Consider the following 15,559-nt stretch of genomic DNA (forward strand, 5'->3'; position numbering starts at 1 on the left):
GCCTTTTGTTGCTCCTGTTCTGACTTTTTACAGACGTGATGCTGATTCAGATTCACATCATCAAATGATAAAATGTGTCAGTTTCATCATCTGATGTTGTTTATCTTCTACTGGGAAGAAAATGCGGTTGGATGAGATTTACTTGCTGAAGGATGTTGAAGGTTTGTTGCAGCTGTTCATCTCTAGGGATCATTAAAGCCACAAATCACTCAAATCAAATTAGCATCTCAACATGCACTAAGTGTTAAAAACTTAACAGGTTGATCCTGTCAAAATAAAAGCAGACGATTTCTGGTAGGAACCTGCAGGCTTCACCGTTGTGATCTGTGGTTGTCTCGTGTGGTCTATGATGATTCAGCTTTAACCTCATTACCAGTCCATGAAAATTATTCATTTGGGATAGAAATTGACATTCTCCACTGTTTCTTTCTGCTTCAGTGAACGAAGGAGAGCTGAGCATCCCTCTGACGGAGGTGATGAACCTGGCTCCGTTCGCCCAGGTGGTGGTTTACACCGTGATGCCCAGTGGGGAGACAGTGGCGGACAGCCGGAACTTCCCCATCCAGCTATGCCTTAACAACAAGGTAAAGGACATCTGAGAGCGAGCTGGTGTGAGGATCTGGTCTTCCTCTAACCTCGGTTTGTGTCCTGTCCAGGTGTCCCTGAAGTTCTCCTCCCTGCAAGAGCTTCCGGCCGAGAAAACCACGCTGAACCTGCAGGCTCATCCCAGCTCGCTGTGCTCCGTCCGGGCCATCGACCAGAGCGTCCTGCTGCTTCAGTCCGAGAAGGAGCTGACCGTTGACTCTGTACGACACTGTTGGTGACACCATTAGCAGTGCTGTTAGCGACACCATTAGCAGTGGCGTTAGCAGCACTGTTTGTATGATTGTTCAAAATTCTGTAAGCAACAATGTTCACAGTGGCGTTTGCAACACTGATAACAGCAGCATTAGCCGGGATTAATAACAGTGTTATCAATACCGTTAGCAGCGGCATTGGGAGCGCTGTCTTCACCACCTTTCACTACGCCGTTAGTGACACCATTAGCAGTGGTGTTAGTAGCATTGTTAGCAACACTATTGGGAGCGCTGTTCGCACCACCATTTGCATTGCTGTTAGCGACACCATTATCATTGCCGTTAGCAACAATGTTGACAATGTTGCAACACTGTTCACAACACTGTTCGCAATGCTGTTAGCAACACCATGAGCAATTAAATTAGCAACATTGTTAGCAACACTATTGGCAGTAACGTTAGCAGCAGCGTTGGGAGCGCTGTTTGCAACACCGTTCATAACCCTGTTAGCAATACTATTAGCAAAACTATTAGCAGTAACATTAGGAGCAATGTTGGGAGTTTTGTTTGCAACACTGTTCGCAATGTTGTTAGCAACACCCTTAGTAATTAGCAACACAATTAGCAATGGCATTAGCATCAGTGTTAGCAACACTGTTAACAGCAGCATTATCAATGTCGTTAACGGCAGTGTCGGGAGCGCTGTTTGCAACACTGTTCACAGCACCATTCACAATGCTGTTAGCAACACCATTACCAGTTGCATTAGCAGCATTTTTGGCAACAATTTTAACAGCGGCATTAGCATCAGAATTATCAATGTCGTTAGCAGCAGCTTTGGGAGCGCTGTTTGCAACACAGTTAGCAGTGGCTTTGGCAATGCTGCTTGCAACCCTGTTGGGAACTTTGTTAGCAACAGCATTGGCAATGCTGTTAGCAACAACGTGGTGTGCCACCTTTTGCAGATGTCGTGTGATTATTTATGGTATGGTGGAGAAAATGGGATGCAGTCAGGCTGACATGCAGAGGTGTTTTTTTTTTTTTTTTTCTCCATACAGGTGTACAGCCAGCTGCCGGTGCAGAAGCTGTCAGGGTATTTCTACGAGGTGGACGACTTCGAGCCATACCCCTGCTTCTCCATGCCAAGGCCTATGCCTGAACTTGTACCTGAACTTGAACCTGTACCTGAGCCTGAGCCTGTACCTGACCCTGAGCCTGAGCCTGAGCCTGAGCCTAGCCCGATTCCTGGTGCTCGAAGAAGGCGCTCGCTCTTCTTTGGACATTCGAATCAGAAGAATGATGTCTTCAGTGTCTTTAAAGTAGAGAATCAGTTCTGCTTTACTATTTTCTGCTTTCCTGTGTCACATATAAGCCTTGTCCACTGGTCCATCTATTACATCTCAGAGAATAACATGCATTCCATTTGTTCTTTTGTCTCTTTCTCCCTTTCCAGGAAATTGGGATGAAAATTGTGACAAACTCTGATGTGAAAAAACCGATTGACTGCTTCAGAAAGAAGTTTGAGATTGCGTACTTTGATGCTGGTATGTCTGGCTGTGTTTCCTGTCTGTCTGTAGGAATCCCATTAAAAGCGGGTAAACTGTTAACTGCTGTTAAACATAAAGTTCGAAGATGATCTTCCAGTTGCAGAGTCTGGTGCTGTTGGAGGTCACAAAGAAGTTGGAACTCAAAAGACCAAGGAGACTGTTAGAAAATACTTCCCTGAGACCTGGATCTGGGAGCTGGTCTCTGTGGGGTAAGTGTAGAGGTGTAATGATATTTTTCCATCCATGTTTTCCTATATATAGACTCTCCCGTTCCGCTGGCCTTCAACATGATGCCACAGGGCGCAGGTGGCGTGCTGAGAGGTAAAGAGGAGGAGGAGAAGAAGAAGGAGACGGTCAGAACTTTCTTCCCTGAGACCTGGATCTGGGACCTGGTTCCTGTGGGGTAATAATACTTAATAAGAAAAGGTTTAAAGTCTGACTAACATTTGTTTGGGGTTGTTTTGAACATGAAAAGATCTTTCCATGTCTGTGACAGAAACACTACACACGTATTCCATCTTTCCTTCCTCCATGACTGATTTTATTCTTCCTATAAGCTGTTAAATGTTCCTGCGGTTCGTGTGTTTGTGCAGAGAGACCGGATCCGTGGATGTGGAGAAGACCATCCCCGACACCATCACCAAGTGGGCGGCGGGAGCGTTTTGTGTGTCCTCTGCTGGCTTCGGCGTCTCGCCCAACGTGGGACTGACCGTCTTCCAGCCGTTCTTCGCCAGCCTGACGCTGCCGTACTCGGTTATCAGAGGCGAGGTGTTCACGCTCAAAGCCACCGTCTTCAACTACCTCTCCAAATGCATCATGGTGGGTAGAAGTTCTGCAGACGCTGCAATCGGGCTTGACTTGATTTTTATTTGTTAAATTCAAGTTTATTTGTTTATACGTTTATTTTTTCATTTTTGCAAATTTTTAATAAATAAATAAATAAATAAATTTTCTTTCTTTCATTTCATGTATTTTTTACTGTCTTTTTTTTTTGTAGAAATATCCTTGTAAAAAATTTTATATTTTGCAAGTGATTTTTTTTTTTTAATTTTTAGAATTTTTTGTCAAAGTGACTGTTTTTCTAAAATTGAAACAATTTTATTTTCATTAAAGAAAGTTTTACTTTTGTTTCTAAAACCAATTTTTTTTTTCTTTACTTTTATGTGACCTTTGTATGTTTTAGTATGGAAGTTTATTATTTTATTTTTCCTTTTTAGAAATTTTCTTTTTTATGTATATATTTTTGGCAAGAAAGTTTTTATTTTCTTTCTTTTATTATAGTAAAGTGTTTTTTTTTTCTTTTATTTCCAAAATAAATCTTTAATGGAATTTATTTTATTTTTTTTTATTCTTGTCATGCTTTTTAGAGTTTTTTTAATGGAGAAATTATTCCTTCTTTTCTCTTCTTTTTTTATTTTTTTTATTTTTTTAGCTTTCTTAAGAAATTTTAGGAATTTAGGAACATTTAACTAAACAGCCTCCCCGCTTCTCTGTGTTTCAGGTAAAAGCAACGCTGGCTGAATCAGACCAGTACACCTTCAGAAGCTGTGATGGTTGCCAGTACACATCGTGTATGTGTGCAGAAGAAAGCATAACCTTCTCATGGATTGTCACACCAACTGCTTTAGGTATCGTTCCTAATTCTTCTTCATCAGGAAATATTATTATACAGCTCATTCTCCTGCAAACACTGATATATTACTACTACTACTATATTAGCTGCTTTAATGGGAATTACTTTCATAAAACAGTATTTATAGAGTTTTTTTTCCATATTTAAATCAATTATTTGTAAGTAAATTGTGTTTTTCCTGATTCCAGGAAACATCCAGATAAAAATTAAGTCTTTGGCTAAATCTGTGTTATTTACAGGTTTCTATTGTTTCATCTGTTCAAATAAAATTCTGAATGAACTGAAATCTTAAGCTGGTTCAGTTATCGCTACACAACTCATTTAATTGTTTAATGACAACAAATAAAACGTATTTCCATCATTTTAAGTTGATGGTAATCCAGTCGGATCCAGCCTGTGCTCGCAGAAAGTATCCAGAACAGGCTAATTAGGCCTCATTAGGACCCTGACAGCAGCTGCTTCAGCAGCGCTGCAAGCAAAACGCTGCCTGGCCCGAAAGCTGAGGATTTCTATCAGCCTCCATCAGCGGGAATGGAGACGAGGCTCTGATGAATGTCAGGCTGCGATCCTCTAACTCCCCCTCAGAGGAATGCTGACAATCACTTGTACTAACAAGTCAGGTAGTATCTCTGACGAAACGCTGAGAAACCTCTCCCTCAGGGGCCGATCTGTTCTCGTCCTCCATGTGAAGGATTGTGGGCTGTGAAGGAAGTGGGAGCGGGGATGGGAGATGGAGCTGGATGGAATGATAAGGCAACAAATGGGGATTAATGAGGGTGAATGAGGAGGTAAACAGGAGGAAGGAAAACACAGAGGAAGGATGGAGGAGCAGGAAGGATAATGAGCGGGGAGGAACAGCAGATGGGAAGCTGACAGTGTGATGCTTAATCAGTCTGTCTGTGTACACAGGCAGCGTGAGCTTCAAGGTCAGCGCCGAGGCCCTGAAGACTAAAGAACTGTGTGGCAACGAGGTGGCCGCCGTCCCAGAAGTGGGCCGAATCGACACGGTCATACACCCCCTGCTGGTGGAGGTCAGCACCGGTCGAACATGAGACCGAACATTTTCCTACTTTTGACTTTTCTTTAAGCGTAAAAGTGATGAAAATCAGTAGAACTTTACCAGTCCATTGTGTGTTTTTTACTTTTTAATCTAAAAGAATCTTGTAAAAGATTTTAATCCAAGTTATCATGCAGACATGATGTTTCCATGCAGACGTGATGTTTCCATGCAGGCGTGATGTTTCCATGCAGGCGTGATGTTTCCATGCAGACGTGACGTTTACATGCAGACGTGACTTTACATGCAGACGTGACGTTTCCATGCAGACGTGACGTTTCCATGCAGACGTGACGTTTCCATGGAGACGTGACGTTCCCATGCAGACGTGACGTTCCCATGCAGACGTGACGTTCCCATGCAGACGTGACGTTTCCATGCAGACGTGACGTTTCCATGCAGGCGTGACGTTTCCATGCAGACGTGACGTTTCCATGCAGACGTGATGTTTCCATGCAGACGTGATGTTTCCATGCAGGCGTGACGTTTCCATGCAGACGTGACGTTTCCATGCAGACGTGACGTTTCCATGGAGACGTGACGTTTCCATGGAGACGTGACGTTTCCATGGAGACGTGACGTTTCCATGGAGACGTGACGTTCCCATGCAGACGTGACGTTCCCATGCAGACGTGACGTTCCCATGCAGACGTGACGTTCCCATGCAGACGTGACGTTCCCATGCAGACGTGACGTTTCCATGGAGACGTGACGTTTTCAAGCAGACATGCCATTTTTAGGACAGTCTCTTATTTTTAGGCTAAATTAATGTAATTTTTAACATGTCAGCATAAAGTCCAACCAGAACATGTCAAAATTCTAGCGTTTGTCTTTTTGAGTAAAAACATTTAGCATTTGTCTTTGTTTTTGTGAAACAAACTCATAAAGTACCCGTCTGGCTTAAGGTTCAGTCAGTGAAACCATGTTTTGTGGTGTTTTTGGTCTCCTCCAGGCTGAAGGAACGCCCCAGATGGTCAGTCACAACGCCCTGCTGTGTCCTGCAGGTCAGAGTCCTCACACAGGAACTACTTCTTCTGGTAGCCAGACTCTGGTCTCACTTCTATGTTTTTGTTTGTTTCCAGAAGGACCAGTGGAGAAGAGCATCTCACTGCTGCTGCCTGAAATGTTTGTGGCTGGATCGGCCAGAGCGTCCGTCTCCGTTCTGGGTGAGTAACCCGCCATCCGGATGGAAATCTCTGCAGAGGAAGCGGGTGGTGACTGTTTAGGTGTCTGCAGGTGATTTAATGGGCCGGGCCATGCAGAACCTGGACAAGCTCCTGGCCATGCCGTATGGTTGTGGGGAGCAGAACATGGTCCTGTTTGCCCCCAACATCTTCATCCTGAACTACCTGAAAAGCACCGGTCAGCTCACTCAAGAGATTAAGGATAGAGCAACGCGTTTCCTGGAGAGCGGTGAGCACAGACGGCGTGTTACAATCCGCTGGAATATGTCCCTGATATGTTTATGTTAAATATTTTTATTTAACATTAGATGGAAAATAGATTCTGGTGCAGAGCTGGTGACTGTCTCTGTTTTACAGGCTATCAGAGGGAACTTAATTACAAGCACGATGATGGATCCTACAGCGCCTTCGGGAAGAGCGACAAATCTGGAAACACCTGGTCAGTGTCTGTATGAGCAAGTTACTGGACTTTATGGCAGATAACCCGTCTTTGCTCTAACTTGTCAGTGGAAAGACGGAGGAACCCTCCCCTCATGTTATCCTGCAGTTGCATCAGCAGAAGCATTTAAAACATTTATCCAGAACGTTTCCAAATCTCCCACTTCATGTGACGGGAGGACAAAACGAGATGCAGACATGGTGGGAGGAAGAATCCACGAAGAAAACAACCTAATTATTACATTTATTAGCAGCTTTCCAGAGAATATTAATATTTTCATTTAATGTGCTTAAAGCACACAGAGCCGGAGGCGAGATGAAGAAATGTCTGCAGTATTTATTTATTATTTATTGATCCAACAACAAAAACCAGATTCTCATGTTTAAATCGTATAAATATATTTATTTATTAGTATGTTGTTGTGTCCAGCATGAAAAGACGGTTTGCTAAACCAAGACGAGCTGTAAGCTCCTTCTTCATATCTAAATATTTATTTTTAATTCTGTAGCTGAACTGATTAAGGCTGGACCTGCGGAGCGGGGGGGGTACAGAAACACACCAGCTACTAGAAGAATAGACAATCATCAGGAGCACCTGCGGGATTTTCCATTTATTTATTAAATATGCTAGAGAGGTGGACTTGGGCCTGGAAGACTAGGTTTAAATCCCTGACCTGACAATGAAGGTGGACCAGTCTGGCAGCCCACTGCTCAGTGTCACCAATCACCCTTCTCCAGTAGGACCCACTAAACCATGCCCCATTCTAGCTGGTAAATAGACTTGGACTCATATAGCACTTTTCCCGTCATGCCAACCACTTTAACGCTACATGTCACCCGTTCTCTCTCTCACACACACACACACACACACACACCTTCATACTATGGCGGGTTCCGTGCCCAAGGACACTTAAGCAAAGTCTGGAATCTATCCACCAATTTTCCAGTTGGAAGATGACAGCTTATCCTGCTGAGCTACAGCCATCCTGGTCCACCTCAAACTGGTTTCAGTGTTTTCCATTACAACAAGGCTCCCTCAGAGTGGGAGGTCATCGTAGCAAGGTGGATTGTAAGTACGTTGAAGTAGTTCGCTGCGACACACATGGCACAAGAATGGAGGATGTGGAGGTGATGCTTCACCTGCTGCTCCGTCTGGACCAGGAGCAGGTTGAATGAACAGAGTCGGAGATGCTGCTGCTGGAAGGACCCAACGCCGGCATCCGGAGTCACTCCATGACGCCAAATTCTGGCCAACAGCGGCCTGTAAACTGTACATGTCACAGCCCGACTCCACCCCGTCAAAACCCCAGCAGTTTAGGAGCAACTATGTGTCTACTGGACCTGGAAGATCCAGATGGAAACGCCTACAAACCAGGAGGAGTCAGGCTGGGCAAAGAAAACCTGACTGGACTCGGTGGCTGATTAACAGGCTGGTTACCAGAAGTTAACAAGTTCTGGGAGAAGTTTGTTTGACTCCAGTGTGTTTGTTCCTGGAAACATCTAAACCTACAGGATAGTGGATTTCCAGGACTGGAGCACAGGTAGAAATATCATCTGACACCAGCAGAGTGCAGTGTGGGTGTCCATGTTGTGCAGAATTCAGTATGATGGTGCAGAACCGGCCAGAAACCAGGTGGTAATTGGTAAAATTATGATAGTTTCTAACTGTTGCTAGTTTACCTGGTTGCTAGTTTACGTGTCGTTGCTGGGTTACCTGGACTAGAGTGTGTCGTTGCTGGTTTACCAGGACTAGAGTGTGTCGTTGCTGGGTTACCTGGACTAGAGTGTGTCGTTGCTGGTTTACCAGGACTAGAGTGTGTCGTTGCTGGGTTACCTGGACTAGAGTGTGTCGTTGCTGGGTTACCTGGACTAGAGTGTGTCGTTGCTGGGTTACCTGGACTAGAGTGTGTCGTTGCTGGGTTACCTGGACTAGAGTGTGTCGTTGCTGGGTTACCTGGACTAGAGTGTGTCGTTGCTGGGTTACCAGGACTAGAGTGTGTCGTTGCTGGGTTACCTGGACTAGAGTGTGTCGTTGCTGGTTTACCAGGACTAGAGTGTGTCGTTGCTGGGTTACCTGGACTAGAGTGTGTCGTTGCTGGTTTACCAGGACTAGAGTGTGTCGTTGCTGGGTTACCTGGACTAGAGTGTGTCGTTGCTGGGTTACCTGGACTAGAGTGTGTCGTTGCTGGGTTACCTGGACTAGAGTGTGTCGTTGCTGGGTTACCTGGACTAGAGTGTGTCGTTGCTGGGTTACCTGGACTAGAGTGTGTCGTTGCTGGGTTACCTGGACTAGAGTGTGTCGTTGCTGGGTTACCTAGAGTGTGTAGGTGTCCACACAGCTCCATCTACATGTAGCTTCACCAACACTGCCTCACAAACTTTGTTTTCCACCAAATGTGTTTGTGACCATCCAGGCTGACTGCTTTTGTGATGAAGTCCTTCGGCAGCGCTAGAGCCTTCATCTTTGTGGATCTACTGCACATTCAGGATGCCAGGAACTGGCTGGCCAGCAACCAGAAGCCTGACGGCTGCATCGAGTCTGTTGGAAAGCTCTTCCACAACGGCATGAAGGTGGGGAACTTTCCTGACGTCATTAGACTCCAGAAACGGAGCATAAAGCAGGAAGGTTGTGTTTAAGTGTTTGGACTTGGCTGATGTGCGATGCTGTTTCAGGGAGGGGTGAGCGATGATGTCTCTCTGACGGCCTACGTCGCTGCTGCCATGCTGGAGCTTGACGGAGACGCCACGGTGAGTCCTCGGTTCTCAGCATCTGTACCTGTTAACCTGGAAAATGGACTCATTTCGCTCCTTTTATGCATTTGATCTGTTTCAGGACAAGGTGGTGCAGAAGTGCCTGGGCTGTCTGAAGGTGGCGCTGGCCACCGACATGGACAACCAGTACACCCTCTCCCTGCTGCTTTACACCTTCACTCTGGCTGGAAACCAGGAGATGAGGACCAAACTCATCACTCTCCTGGACCAGAAGTCCATCACAGAGGGTACGACCATTCAAATAAAAGTGGAAGCACTGAGTTATTAGAAAAAAAAAAGTTCTTTAGGCAATGTAATATATTTTGTAATATATTTTGTAATGTGTACACGGTTTGTGTTGGACATATTGGAGATTCAGTCAGACTCAGTTGGAGACTTGAAGTTCCAGCTGATTGAGCTACTTTTAGTGGAAATCTGCTGTTTTCTACATAATTCTGACAGTAAGTGTTGTTGCTTTTGTGTGGCTTGAGGGAAGCAGACAGATCAGGTTTTTACTCAGTAACACGACAACAACACACTAAAACATTTATAAGATAAACAAGTTAAAGTTTTCTAACATAGACAGACTTCTCGCTACATCTCTTCTAGCTCTAACTTCAAGCTCTTCTATCTCTTCCAGCTAACTAGCCTTAGTTTCAACTGACAAACCTTGAATTAAAGAAATGTGATAAGCAGCTAGCAGATGCTAGCACGTTAGCCTAGCATAAAAACACTAGCGTTAAATAGTTAAAAATCTGAATGTTGTTTGAATGTTGTGAAGACGGATTCTGTGCAAACAAGTTACAGTTTCAAACTTTCATTCTCTGATGCTAGGCTAACTATGATGTTTATAAAAGAATATACCAAAATTTAAAGTTAATTGTTTTACTTAGCAATTTTGCACCCTTTTTGCAATGAGTTTGAAACTAGTTAGATCCCTTTAGCTATTGAGATTCTACTAGTTAAACTTTTTTTTAAAAATTTAATTTAGTTAATTGTGAGTCTTATTTTTCCTTTAAAAGAAAATCACACCATTTTTACAATGCACATTAGTATAGTAATGTTAAAAGCAATATGTAATATAGCCTAGCCTAGCATGGAGACAGAAATCAGTGTTTGCTGAGTTAAGAGTTTATGAATGTTGAATGTATGAAACACTTTTCAAAACAGTTTTAAAAAGCTTGTCTGGTTCTGCCCAACATCTAAAAGATAAACAAGTCTTAGAAATGAGCCAAACAAAACTTTCTTCACCTCCCATCATTCTAGTAAATAAACTAAACAGAATCTATCGAAGATCTTTGTAAGGAGTTTGTAGATATTTACATTCCTGTGGAAAAGCTGGAAACCACCACATTGTGCTGCATTCGCTGTTCTCAATCTGTGTCGGATATTTCTACAACTGCAACTTTATTTATACCCCACTTTAAACACAACAAAGTGCTATAATGTGCAACATAAAATTAAGTTTGTTCTGAACACTTTTGGACAAGCTGTCGGTTAAATTTGGCATCCTCTGCGTAATTTTGATAGCTGATATTATTTGAAGGAAGCTTCTAAATCTGAAATGAACGAGGCCGAGTACTGAGCCTTGGAGAACACCTTGCTTGGATGTTATTGTTGAGCTCAGGTATAAAATGTGAATGACAGGTGTTAAAGATGGGAGGAGTTGAAATGAGACGAGCTTCTTGTTTTATTTTACATCGTTTTACTGTGCTTACTTCTGTCCTGACTGTGTGTTAGGAGGCACCCGTCACTGGAAGAGAGTGGGGGCTTCTGATAAAGGCTTGGACTCTCTGGAGGTAGAGATGACCTCCTACGTTCTGCTGAGCCTGCTCCATGAGCCGGCGATGCCAGGCTTTGGTCTGGATTACGCCAGTGGAATCGTCCGCTGGCTCACGCAGCAGCAGAACTCATATGGCGGGTTCTCCTCCACACAGGTAGAACACGCCACTTACAAGTTGGATGTTTTTTGTGGCGATTTCAGCTCTGGACCAGCTGACAACGTTTAACCGCTCTGCTCTACAGGACACTGTGGTGGCCCTCCAGGCTTTGGCGAAGTATGGCGCTGCCACCTACAGTCCAGAAGGCAGCACTACGGTGACAGTGACGTCTTTAGGCGGCACAAACATCCAGTTCATGGTGAACCAGAAGAACAGGCTGCTGTACCAGGAGGAGAAGCTGAGTGAGATCCCAGGAGAGTACACCATCAGAGCGGAGGGGCTGAGCTGTGTGCTGGCTCAGGTAAAACACAGCACCATCCACACGGTGACGGGGACTTTCCCAGGTTTCCTAACCCTCTGAGATAATTCTGAAAGCTTTGATTGTATCTCTGCAGATCTCCATGCATTACAACATTCCTCCTCCTGCCGACTTCTCCTCCTTCAACATCTCCACCACCACCATGTCTAAATGTGGCAGCAACCGGCCACAACTCATCCTTTTCGTTAATGTCAGGTAGTCCTAAGTTTGTTTCTCACCTTCCATACACTGCAAAAACTCAGCCTTAAAAAACAAGAAAAAAATATACAAAAATGAGGTAAATGTTGCTTAAAATAAGATAAATTATCTGCCAACAGAACAAGAAAATTTGGCTTGACAAGACTTCCCAAAACAAGTAAAAATACTCTGAAAACAAGAGGAATTCTTCGGCATAAAAACTAAGAATTATCTTACCTTTAAAAAAATAATAAGCATACGTGTACTCAACTTCAGATTTTTAATCTTTCTTAGATTTTAGTTTTTGCAGTGATGAAGCGATCGAGTCATGAAGTAATCAAACTGTTGCGCGGTGTTGGGCTCTTGCAGGTATCAGGGCAGGAGAGAAGAAACTAACATGGTCATCATCAACATCAAACTGCTGTCTGGACACGTTCTGGATCAGAGCTCCCTGAAACTGGTACGTTGTGATTCACACGCTTCTATTCGCTCATTTCAATCCCACGTTTCCTTCTGGTGTTTTAGTTTTACTAATCCTGCAGCTTCAGCTGAATCCCACATGCGCTCTATCTATACTTGTCCTGATCAGGATCGTTTTCTCTAAAACCTGCAATCCTTTTTTGTTTTTCTTGTCCCATTGGAAATGAATCGTATTCTTCCCAAATGGGAGTAAGCCGATGGGGAGTCATGTAACTCAGCCAAACGCTGACGTCAGCATTTCAGTCAAGCTTTAAACGGGTCACTAAAGATAAAACTTTTCCTGTCTAAAGGGTCGTTTTTTAATCATTAAAGACACATTACATAACTTTGTAACCCTAAACCTCTGTGTCCCAGATGTGTTCGATGACAGAGACATCTATCGTGTGGTTTTTTGGAGCCGCTGCGTCCCAGCAGCATGTTGAGGCTGAGAAAACGACACTATACAACTTTTACATCCGGGACGCCGCGTGAAGTTGCAGCAGAGTTTCTCCTCATGCTAGAAAACACTGATCCAGCAAAGAAACGCCAGAAGATTAAAACAGAGAAAGAGACAAAAAGAGTCATTGTAAGATCGTCTTCTGCTGGATGGAGAGAGCTGACAGGTCTGGTAGGATGCAAGATGGATGTTGGATTAGCCGTCAATAAGCGGAGCGTGGTGCGAAAATGGGAAAAGTTCTGTAGTGTTTCTTTAAGTTAACTTTTTTTTTTTTTAAACTTGCCAAGCCTCCTCACGTTAACTCATCATGACAGCCTGAAAATTCTTCTGAAACTTTGACTGATAAGTATCTTGAATGTTCTTCCTGTACGTTCTCTATGACAACATGAACCTTTCTCGTGGCTTTTGTACAATATAACAATAAATCCCGCCGTTCACTTTCCTCACAACTGACTCAGAGCACAACTTCTCTGACTACTGGCTGTATTTTTATAGCTTTTACAGGCAAATCAGAAGGTGTTTTTTTTTTTTTGTTTTTTTTTTAAATTACATCGAAAAAGAAGACAAGATGTTTTCAAAACAACTTTTCTTTGTGAAGATGGACCGTCTGAGGGATACCGCGAGCCCAAACTCATCTCAACTCAACTTTATTTATATAGCACTTTCACACAACGCCAACTGTAACAAAGTGCTGAACAGTAAAGACATGCAGTGAGATTATAACAATAGAAGTTAAGGGAATAAAAGATAAAACAATAAAAGCAATCAAAAGTAAAAGAAATTAAAATATTAAAACAAAAACAATAAAGCCTAATATGTTCTAGTTTTAGCATCGCTGTCAGCCTGACATGTACTGGGTTGTGTTTGTGGTCTCAGCTGCAGGACGACCGCTCGGTGAAGCGCGTCGACGTAGAGGAAGGGTTCATCAACATCTACTTGGATGAGGTAGGAAGCATCAGTGCTGCCATGGCGACAGGTGAAATGCATCCTGTTTCCGTGCACATGCTCACACTGTGTTTGTGGCTGCAGCTGAAGAAGGATGAGACGAGGATCTACAGCGTGACCCTGGAGGATGATCAGCGGGTCAGGAACCTGAAACCAGCTGTGGTGAAGGTCTACGACTACTATCAGACAAGTAGGAGCCGCCTCTGATCCAGTCCAACCAGACTGTCGGACCAGTTCGTGTCTCATCAGTGTTTTCGTTTCTGCTCATTTTCAGGCGATGAGGCGGTCGCTGAGTACACATCCCCCTGTGCAGAGGGTAAGTTACTCCAGTGGGATTATTATGAGTCAGTGGTGTTATCTAGGGACAGATGTGTCAATACTTCAACTAGTCAAAATATCAGATTCAATGAAACAATTTTTAACATCACAATAACTGTGTTTAAATTGCCTGTTTTTAGTATATTTTACGGTTTTGCAGAATTATTAAGTTAACCAGAAATGTCAGCTGTTGCAGCAGCAAGTAGCAGTAAAGTTAGAAAAAAAACATTTTCTATCTTAGTGTAGTTCTTTATCATTATAAAAAGATTTACTTTTATCTTATTTATATCATGTTTTTTTAAAGCGTTTCCTTTAAGATTTTGTCCTTGCAATCAGTCTAATAAAGCTGCAGTGTGGAACAAAAGTCAAAACCAGAAACATTTAATCTATCATTAAAAACTGTTTATATTGGTTTCTTATTGCTTTACTAAAATAATATTTTTATTTTCTTTGAACAAGGCGTTTTGTATGGAAATGAAGCCGCCACCTTTGTTACTATGGTGTCTCTGAATGGACAAACATTCAGAGATACTTTTTGATAGGAGCTAGAGCACCGCTTGGGATATGTAATGCCTTAAAAGCACCATAGAAGAAGACAGATGTAGTTACTGGTAGTGCATCATGGTTGCATGTGAGGAAACTGGATCCACTCACATATGGAAACATCTTTGTCTGGAAGACGTTTGGACACTGATGACCACTGTGTATTTATATGCTATGCCCAGTTTTACCACTAGATGGCAGTAATCCTATTACCCTGCACCCTTTTAAAGTACCACTTCATACATTTCCAACTTTAAAGCTGCATTTCTGACATATTGATAGATTATCTTTATATATAATTTGTATTATCTTTATTCGTGGAGCCATTGTTGCCCTGCAACATCCTGTTGTTCTCAACCCAGTGCATCACGTGGATCACTTTCCAGCAATTTTTGACTTTACCATGTCACATGCTAGCAAATGGATATCAACACACTGTTTTGTTTTTTGTTTTTTTTTTAACATAACCTGTTAACTAATATTTTAAAAAAGCCAACAGATTATTTTAAGGAAGGAAAATAAAAAACATTAGACTAACTTTTACTGGCTGGAGGGATCTCGGAGACGAGACAGGATGAGGATGTTGATCCGCATTAGCAGTTCGCAGAAACAAGCGGACAAAGACGATGCTGGATTAGCCGTCTTAAGGAGAAATCGCAGTGTTGTTTAATAAGCTGCTTTTATTTTAAACAAGTGTTTAATAAGCTTTGTACAATCTTTTGATTGGATCAAGGCAAGATGTTCATTCCTCAGTCTGATTCATAAAAACTGATCCTTGCAGATCTTCTATTTAATCTAGTAGTAAATGTAAATTGTATGTAAATGAGGTTTATAGGATAATAACAGTGTTTCTGTGCAGGTGATGACGTCAACGTGGTGTAAGATCCTCCTCCTGTACTGCTTCAGACTGTTGCCGTCCATGGAGGAACCGGCCACAGAAACATCTATGAAACTTTTTAAGTCCTGTGTTTGGGTGTTTTTTGTTTTAGCCACG

General features: G+C 42.9%; 1 protein-coding gene across 3 annotated transcripts in view; it reads left to right on the forward strand.

Annotated features, from left to right (window-relative positions):
• Positions 1-15,559, forward strand: part of LOC306760578 (alpha-2-macroglobulin-like protein 1) — a 30,394-nt gene extending 14,835 nt beyond the window's left edge. The window contains exons 14-36 of one of the 3 annotated variants that reach the window (XM_079246499.1): positions 439-584; positions 657-806; positions 1,856-2,116; positions 2,251-2,341; positions 2,442-2,553; positions 2,938-3,163; positions 3,846-3,972; positions 4,887-5,008; positions 5,987-6,038; positions 6,117-6,200; positions 6,271-6,447; positions 6,576-6,657; positions 9,071-9,227; positions 9,330-9,404; positions 9,490-9,655; positions 11,148-11,344; positions 11,433-11,648; positions 11,743-11,861; positions 12,213-12,303; positions 13,636-13,704; positions 13,789-13,894; positions 13,979-14,020; positions 15,425-15,559. In XM_079246499.1, coding sequence (XP_079102625.1) covers positions 439-584; positions 657-806; positions 1,856-2,116; positions 2,251-2,341; positions 2,442-2,553; positions 2,938-3,163; positions 3,846-3,972; positions 4,887-5,008; positions 5,987-6,038; positions 6,117-6,200; positions 6,271-6,447; positions 6,576-6,657; positions 9,071-9,227; positions 9,330-9,404; positions 9,490-9,655; positions 11,148-11,344; positions 11,433-11,648; positions 11,743-11,861; positions 12,213-12,303; positions 13,636-13,704; positions 13,789-13,894; positions 13,979-14,020; positions 15,425-15,447 — 2,891 coding nt within the window. In that variant the 3' untranslated portion in view covers positions 15,448-15,559. Of the gene's footprint in view, positions 1-438; positions 585-656; positions 807-1,855; positions 2,117-2,250; positions 2,342-2,441; positions 2,554-2,605; positions 2,748-2,937; positions 3,164-3,845; positions 3,973-4,886; positions 5,009-5,986; positions 6,039-6,116; positions 6,201-6,270; positions 6,448-6,575; positions 6,658-9,070; positions 9,228-9,329; positions 9,405-9,489; positions 9,656-11,147; positions 11,345-11,432; positions 11,649-11,742; positions 11,862-12,212; positions 12,304-12,677; positions 12,895-13,635; positions 13,705-13,788; positions 13,895-13,978; positions 14,021-15,424 lie in introns of those variants that run through there. The other 2 variants (XM_079246498.1, XM_079246500.1) reach the window with 2 other exon arrangements.

Source organism: Telmatherina bonti (assembly GCF_933228915.1).
Source record: "Telmatherina bonti genome assembly, chromosome: 9".
Classification (NCBI taxonomy): Eukaryota; Metazoa; Chordata; class Actinopteri; order Atheriniformes; family Telmatherinidae; genus Telmatherina; species Telmatherina bonti.